The sequence below is a fragment of the Carassius carassius genome, unplaced genomic scaffold (genome assembly GCF_963082965.1).
Source record: "Carassius carassius unplaced genomic scaffold, fCarCar2.1 SCAFFOLD_194, whole genome shotgun sequence".
NCBI lineage: Eukaryota > Metazoa > Chordata > Actinopteri > Cypriniformes > Cyprinidae > Carassius > Carassius carassius.
This window is the reverse complement of record NW_026774990.1, coordinates 5,050-13,598: the sequence shown is the minus strand read 5'-3', so window position 1 is coordinate 13,598 and position 8,549 is coordinate 5,050. Positions and strand designations below refer to the sequence as shown.

At 39.7% G+C, this 8,549-nt stretch overlaps 1 protein-coding gene across 1 annotated transcript; it reads left to right on the top strand.

The window, feature by feature from the left end:
- The first annotated feature begins 4,258 nt into the window (after positions 1-4,258).
- On the top strand, positions 4,259-5,813 carry LOC132133951 (homeobox protein MSX-2-like). The gene is made up of 2 exons (XM_059546858.1): positions 4,259-4,710; positions 5,360-5,813. Exons 1-2 carry the CDS (start codon positions 4,374-4,376, stop codon positions 5,773-5,775), a joined length of 753 nt encoding a protein of 250 aa, XP_059402841.1. The 5' UTR covers positions 4,259-4,373; the 3' UTR covers positions 5,776-5,813.
- Positions 5,814-8,549: the final 2,736 nt, after the last annotated feature.

Genomic DNA, 8,549 nt, shown 5'->3' with positions numbered 1-8,549 from the left:
GCCCGGTATGCCCAATGGCCAGTCCAGCCATGCATAATAATAGTTATAATATTAATCCGCTGACAGTAATAGCCATATTTTGTAAAACAAATGCACAAAAAAATAAAGATATATTTTGACACAGTTTACAGTGTCTGCTTTAAGGGCCTGGTTCTATTTTTTCACGCTATTTATCTGCACATTCCTTGCGTTTCTTCTCCATCTTTTTTACAGATACACACTGACACTGCTGCTGTTCGCTCACTCGTTTAAAGTTGTGATTGGGCCAGCCCAGTGTCAATCAAGAAAAGAGCCAATGGGCCGCTGATCTACGTGTTTCATGGGCTGGTCTGTCAGAAAAAAAAACTAACACTGACTTTGACCAATGCATTACACCGGCACAAACCCAGCTCCGCCAATTAAGCAAAACAAAACAAAACGAATGGGCCGCCGATGTACACATTTTATGGGCCGTTAAAAAAAAAAAAAAAGTATGAGTATGAGATATCGGCCCAAAAAGCACGTCGGCCCACCGGGCAAATGCCCGGTATGCCCAATGGCCAGTCCAGCCATGACTGAAATATAACAGACTTTACAACGAACACTGAAAAAAGTACTAGATTTAAATACATTTAAGAAAAATGGGAAAATTGCACTAAAGAAATACATTAAAAGATCCACCATTTATCACCATGTAAGAAGAAAAGGCTTAAATATTCAATTAAAATGTCATTAATAAATACCGAGCAACTATTAAAATCTCTCATTTACGTATAGCCTATTTATTTGTTGTACTGTTTTAATGATGGTTAATCATAAATGTATAACCAAACGTCTTTCACCAATAAATATTATTTAAATTCCCAAGCAGGCAACCACTGAGGAAAAACATCAACCAATAAAATACTGCAATTGTTTAATATTTAATCATATGTCTTTTGAGAAGACCAATTTGTCTTATTTTTCTAATGCATGCAGTGGATCGAATGCTTTGGTGTTTCAGGTGTTTTTACCAAACGGTGTCAGTATTTGATTTGTTAGCTTGTTATCCGCCTATTAAGCATTTCATTAAGTTTTATTAAGCACTAAATCCACACAGCAAACACGTTTCTCGGCTCAGTGAGCTGGGATTAATGCCATTAGCTAGTTCTGTTCATAAAAACTGCAGCTCATTATATTTAATCTGCAGGTAACTGAGACACGAGCTCATTCAGTCGAAGCGGATTCTCCAGAATCTGCAACAATTTTCAATATTTCAACAGCTGTCCAAGTTAGATTGCAAATATGATACGTGTTTGTGGAAACACAAGATCCATCATTTCAGTTGCCCTATAGATTCATTGACATTGAAACGTTTCATTCATAAATATGTGTCCCCTCATAATAATAATAATAATAAACAGATCTTCAAGATGCTGGATAAATTATGCTTAACATATGGATCATGATTCTAAAGAGTTTAGTTTACCATTAAATGAAACCAGAATATTAACTAGGCTATATATAACATTCTTACAAATAAATGTTCATACAAAATGCATTGCGATAGTTCATTAACAATGCGATAAAAATGCAACAATAATAATAATAATAATAAAAACCGAACTAAAATATAATTGATGACTGAGGAAATTGACTGACATGTTACTAATGTATCATGTCACTGGGGAAAATGATTGATGCATTACTCATAACTCAAACCTTTTTTATGTACTTTCATGTAAAATTAAAAATTTGTGTGACATGGACCACAAAACCAATCATTAAGTTCTTTTTAACGGAGATTTTTACATCATCTGAAAGCTGAATAAATCATCTCTCCATTGGTGTGTGGTTTGTTCGGAGGACAATATTTGTCTGAGATACAACTATTTGAAAATCTGGAATCTGAGGGAGCAAAAAAATAACAAATATTAAGAAAATCATCTTTAAAGTAGTTCAAATGAAGTTCTTAGCAATGTATATAACTAAACAAAAATTTAGTTTTGATATATTTACGGTAGGAGATGTACTAATACTATTCATGGAACATAACCTTTACTTAAAAGCGTATGATTTTTTTCATGAAAGAAATAAATAAGTTTGACCCATACAATGTATTTTTGTCTATTTCTACAAATATACCTGCTGATGACTGCTTTTGTGCTGCAGGGACACAGATATGAATAAATGATTCAAAGATATACTCAATAAGTCTTTCCTGATTGCGTCAATGATTAAAAGACTGGCTTCTGAAAAAAGCTATATTTTGAACGAATAGGCTGAACTTAATATTCAAAGGTCGCCACTTACAGTAAAGATGTAACCTGCAGAAAGAGTCGGGACCTGTTTTCATCTCCGTTTTTGGTGATCGGATCGTTCTTTTTTACGGATTGTAAAAGGGATTTAAAACGTTTTACAAAAATGATGGCCACATTGCTTCTGTAATGTGAACGCTAACCAAGCTGAATCAACAGTGAAAACTCTTTACTGTATACTTCTCAACAAATATGGATAGAGATAGAGATAGAGATATAGATAGAGATAGAGAGAGAGAAAGAGAGATCTGAACTGACAAGCGCTTTCGGAGACAGAGAGCTCCACTCGAGTTTAGAAGCTTAAATAACCGTGAGGCATCGAGTGGCCCTTTACGCCTGATTGCGCTAATTGCTTTGAAATAGGAGACATTATCTGTAATGATCGCAGCAGCCGCCAGGTCTTTCATCTTCTGCGAGAGCATCATAATGTTGCGATCAAGCTCTGAACGCGACTCAATCAGCGCATCTGTCGGGACGAGCTGCTTATTCCCGAGGACTTTAACCATCATGTAAACGACACGAATCACAGTACACCGCATGAGTTTGTGCGTCTTAAACAGCTTAATGGGACACACATGTTCCGCGGTGACAAAGATCCTGAAATGCTTTGGCTTTTCACCAAGGCCAAACGTTATCCACGGAACCTTTTAAGTCCAAGTCAGAATTGACAGACTCTGCATGAAAAGGGTTAAGACAACTCTCGGAGAGAGACGACAAAGGCTCTTTGTCTCGTGTGCCTGCCTCCAGACTCGGAATCAAAGGTGGAGTTTGTGAAGTTAAACAAAGCTCTGATGGGACTTACAGTCACAGTTCAGCCCTCATTTGTTGCCCTGAGTGTTTGGCTTGATAACTGCCCTAACTCTGTTCCCTGCACAAACAACCGACGCAGATATTTATTACTCCCTTACACGAAGGAGATCCGTCCTTTCTCGGGCAGCGGGTGGGTAATGTGTTTCGTGTGTGCAGGTTTGTGTTTATGTTGCTCATTTTTACTGCGGAAGGATCAAACATCCCCGCAGCGCGAGACTTCAAAGCGCGCGACACACAGCGCCACTCATTTCATCTAATGGGCTCTAAGTGTCTCCAAGCATAATTACAGATTTATTCCGTTTAAGTGCCGGATGTGAAATTAAGGAAATGCTAAATTACCGCTTGCGTGTAATTTTATCAGTTACAACCAATTGCAGTTTACGAAAAAGGAGAACTGTTGCACACTATGCATGAAAGTACCAGTAAACTGAAAATATTAACATCAGTAACTGATACTTCTCACTGATATGTTATTAATATTTGTGTTAGCAGTTCATGGCCTAACTCTCCTGTCATCGTAATCTCTGATCTGTTCTATTACAGCAGACAGGAAACAGAAAGAGCTTGTAAATGTCTTGAGATGCTTTAAGAAACTACATTTTTCAGACGGAATGGAATGTCTGGTCGCGAGGGGCTTTGATCCCGCCGCTGCTGGCGCCAAAAAACAACATCACCGAGACTAATAATTACTCTAGTAAAACACTTATCACCACTGATTGACTGTGTTCAACAATTACTGAAGCTGACTGTGCACTAATAATGTTCTGCAACACAAGCAGCAAAAGAATACGTCAAATTAATGAAATATTGTATACTATCCGATAGCACAGGTACATCTGCAAGATGTATACACACATATGAAGTCTTTAAGATGTTAGTTTTACTATCATTAACATTTTAAAGACGTCTTTTAAACGTCTATATGCAATAGAAACGTCCTACAGACGTATAGCAGATGAGCAAACACTAAATAATACGTCTTGCAGATGTCAAATAGTCTCTGTGATGTAGGCTACGTGTGCTATCAGGGACAATAGTCAAACAATAATTGTAAATGCAGTTTTTTATCTTTAATTTGGTACAAAACACAGTATTGTACTTTATTTAGCTCCATGTATGCTTAAATACTCAACACAGATGTAAACAAACACAACAGACACGACAGACAAACTTCAGGAGAAACTTAAGCCCCACCCCGCTCTGTTCTGATTGGATGACGCCTGTGTTATTAGATTACAGTACTTCAACTTCACAGCAGCATCCGAGCTCTCCAAGTCAAGCTCGTGCATGGCCCCAGTTATCACCATGACCTCTCTCGACGCTGTTTTGAAAGCTGAAGTGATTTTAGGAGATAAAGGAGAGATGCAGACCAGCATCAGTGTGGAGCAGGACGAGAGACCGAAGATCCTCCCGTTCAGTGTTGAAGCGCTGATGGCAGATCGGAGACCGAGCAGCTCTTCCGCCGGAACCTCGCATGCTCTCATCCCGGAGGCAGACTCAGACCGGGCCGGTGCTCGTCTAGCATTCTCTGTTGACGTTCTGAAACTGCACGAGAGCGCGCCGGTGAAGGCGCAGAGCCCGGAGCGCGCGGAGCGGAGCGCGTGGATTCATCAGCTCTCTCCCCGTGAGTTACAGCCCAAGCACAGCTTGTTATGTACATTATAAACAGTTACATGATTTCACCGGGTACATACGAGCTCAGATTCACACCTTACGAAAATTAACCATTGTTTTATTTTAGTTAATGTGCAATAGCCTAGCCGTGTTTTTTGGGGGGTGGGGGTTGTTTACCATTTTATAGCCTTAAATACCTTAGTTAAACTATGGTAAGTGTAGCATATTTTTATTATTATTATTTAGTAAAACCATGGTTATTTATTTTTTAAGATACTTGGTTTGACTTTATTGAGGTCACCATGATCGATTAAATTAGCATTCACCATATTTAAATGTTCTGGAAGTCATTCAAGACTGACCACGTTCAAGTGCTCAAACAATGTGATCACTTCCGATGACAAGACATTTATGAGCAGGTTTATGATTATTAAAATCTGCATTTGACACATTGTAGCCTACTACAATTATGGTTGGTACTATTATGAACTTATTTCATCAGTTTGATTTAAGTTCAGGTGAGGTAAGTTTAATGCAACATTGCCTAAATCATTATATTGGCATTATGAGGTTTGGTGTGACAGTAATCGTTTAGCTGAGCTTTGAAGTAGTGTGTGAGATGAGTGTAAAGCTCGATGTGTTGTTGTTGTTGTCTCCAGGGCGTCTCAGTCCTCCAGCGTGTCCTCTGAGAAAACACAAAACCAACCGAAAGCCTCGGACCCCGTTCAGTACGTCACAGCTGCTCGCGCTGGAGCGGAAGTTCCGTCAGAAACAGTATCTGTCCATCGCAGAACGGGCCGAGTTCTCCAGCTCGCTCAGCCTGACCGAGACTCAGGTGAAGATCTGGTTCCAGAACAGACGAGCTAAAGCCAAGCGGCTCCAGGAGGCCGAGCTCGAGAAGATAAAACTGGCCTCTAAACCGATGCTTCCTCCCGCCATCGGCTTTTCATTTCCAGTCGGTGCTCACGCTCCGGCTTCATACACGGGATCGCATCCGTTTCACAGACGCTCGGTGAGCGTGACTCCGGTGGGACTGTACACACACATGGGATACAGCATGTACCATTCAGCTTAAAGGACGATCCAGTGCATCTGAATCTCAGCGAGGAAATGTTGTCAGAAGTGGACATGCTTGACTCTAACAGTGACATTTCACACGGCCTGTACTTTCACAGAGACTCATGAGAACGGATTTGGTCAAAGGTCAGAAAAGAGTCTGACACTTGCATTCGTAGCAATGCGTTTATGATCAATCGAATGCAAACTGTTTTAAACGACAGCATTTTAAAAATAACGCGGACTGTTTAAATGATTCCCTTCGAAAGGGATCTGAAATGTAAAATATTGTACATTTAGACATAAATTCCATTTATATGATGAATATATTTGTTTAATAAATTAATGACAAACTGTCTATTCTTTTTTTCTTGTTTGTTTATGGTGTAGAGATTGTGAGAGAGATTATAAGGATAGAAAAAAAACAAGTATGAATTTTAAATATTTCCTATTCGATTACTGATGTCAGTCCACACTTAAATCTTAAAATGAAAAAAGGATCCATAAAAACACCCCTGTGCGAAACAACATTTCTAACCCCATGCTAAGCAGGTTTTTAAAATGCTAATATTTTTGTTTGTTTGATGAGGCTGACATGTCAAGGAAATTTAAAACCACTCAATAGTTCTACACAGATTTAAACTAGCTATATTTTAATTTGTAGACCCATATTAACATCAGAGTTTTCTTCAACAATCTGTGTCCACATGGTAATGGTACATCATTTCTTAATAAATCTATAATAAATAAATCTATGTAAAATGTGACTCGGAAAGGAACAGGCAGTCTTTAAATCATCTGACTGGAGTGTATTTCCACAGCTGTTGCTTATTGCTCTGTCTGAAATAACCCACTGAGATTTCATTCACTAACACCTACAAACCCGTCACTCGTGAGAAGTTCAGACGGAGTGAAATAACCTTAAAAGATTGGACTGGAATGGATTATTTTACTAAAGGGATGAATTTACAGCGAACACACACGGGTTTGGAGGATCTACAGCACATTAAAGATCTAATGTGTACAATAACACATCGAGAGCAATCAAGAGAATCGTTTACTGGAGCAGAAACAGCCCATCACATGCGTTCACCTCAACAAATCTTTATTATATTATTACTAGTATTATCACAAGTCATGTCACCTTTATTTATATAGCGCTTTTAACAAAATACATTGCGTCAAAGCAACTGAACAAAATTCATTAGGAAAACAGTGTCAATAATGCAAAATGATAGTTAAAGGCAAAAATAAATGTAATTATTGAAGCTGGGTCATATGTTGGCTTGGTGCTTCGAATTTTTTTTTTTTTTAAGAGATGACCACGGAGTAATTTTCAGGAAAAAAAATAAATAAATTAAAAAATCTTATATGAATTATCGGAAATTAAATCTGTTAAAAATGGCCAGGGTTGGACACTTTCTGCTGGGTCAGGAGTCAGAGCTCGGTAATTAATTAAAACCCTAATGACGATGAGAATCACACGCGTGAACGCGCCGGCTGAAAGCGAGGACGAGATCTGAGGGGAATCGGTTTCTTCTTTTCAGTAGAGCTCGCTCTCTCTCTCTCTCTCTCTCTCTCTCTCTCTCTCTCTCTCTCTCTCTCTCTCTCTCTCTCCCTCTCTCCCTCTCTCTCCCTCTCTCCCTCTCTCCCTCTCTCCCTCTCTCTCTCTCTCTCTCTCTCTCTCTCACGTGGTGCATGTTGGGGGTTTTGTGGGTGAGAGTGGTGTTGGGTGAGACCTGAGCTGTGTTTTTTTTTTCACATAGTCTTAATTACGGGGATTTTGTTTTCTTTTATTTTCTGCATGGTTTAAAATTAGTTTTTTTGACTTAGTTTTTGCGGGTATTGCGCAGGGAGAGATGGCGTCTCATGAGGAGATGCCGTCTTTGTCCTTGCGCAATGGCTTTAGGTGTGTACCCGAGGATGGCGTCACAGTGGAAGACGTGCTTATTTCGGCTGGTGGGGAAGTAGGACACGAGAATATAGTGTCCGCTTCTCGTATGAATAAAGCTGTAGTAGTGTTTTTGAAAGAACAAAACTTTGTCAATCGTTTAATCGAGAATGGTCTCGTTATAAATGAAAACTTTGTTCAGGTTACTCCGCTATACGCTCCGACAGTTAAAGTTACGGTATCGAATGTTCCACCTTTCATTCCGGATGAAGCGTTGGAACGGGAATTAGTACGTTTTGGCAAATTTGCCAGTGGCTTTAAAACAATCACGTTAGGTTGTAAACACCCGTCTCTGAAACACGTTACATCTTTTAGAAGACAGGTGTTTATGTTTTTAGACTCCCCCGAAAACACGCTCGATGTTTCATTCCGAGTACGATATGAAGCCAAAACGTATATGGTGTACGCAAGCACTGGTAGCTTAAGGTGCTTTGATTGCGGCGATTTAGGGCATAAAAAGTTCGCATGCCCTCACAGAGAGCGCGCACCAGAGGATAGGCAAAGGCCCACTGTCTCAGGAGAGGGAGATGCGGTGGAGCAGGAGCGCGCTGCTCAAGAGGAACACGCAGGTCCAGCGGAGGTGAGCGTTTCTGGTGCGGCGCCGTCCGCTATTGAAGTACATGATAATGCTGTGACTAATACTAATGTGCATGAACGTCAGCAAAATGAAAATACTGTTCAAAATATCAATGCTGATGAGCATCAAGATGATGGTGTGGAAATTGCAGGTCCAAGCAGGTGTGAGTCTGTTGGGTCGGCTGTAAGAAAGAGAGAGTTGTGTTTGAGTAATGATGGTAGTGCAGTAGATGATGATGCATCTGACGAAAATGTTTCTCTTCTTG

Coding starts and splice junctions, on each gene's coding strand:
- LOC132133951 (XM_059546858.1), top strand. CDS start 4,374: ATGGCCCCAGTTATCACCATGACCTCTCTCGACGCTGTTTTGAAAGCT. Junction 4,711..5,359: donor GATTCATCAGCTCTCTCCCC/GTGAGTTACAGC, acceptor TGTTGTCTCCAG/GGCGTCTCAGTCCTCCAGCG.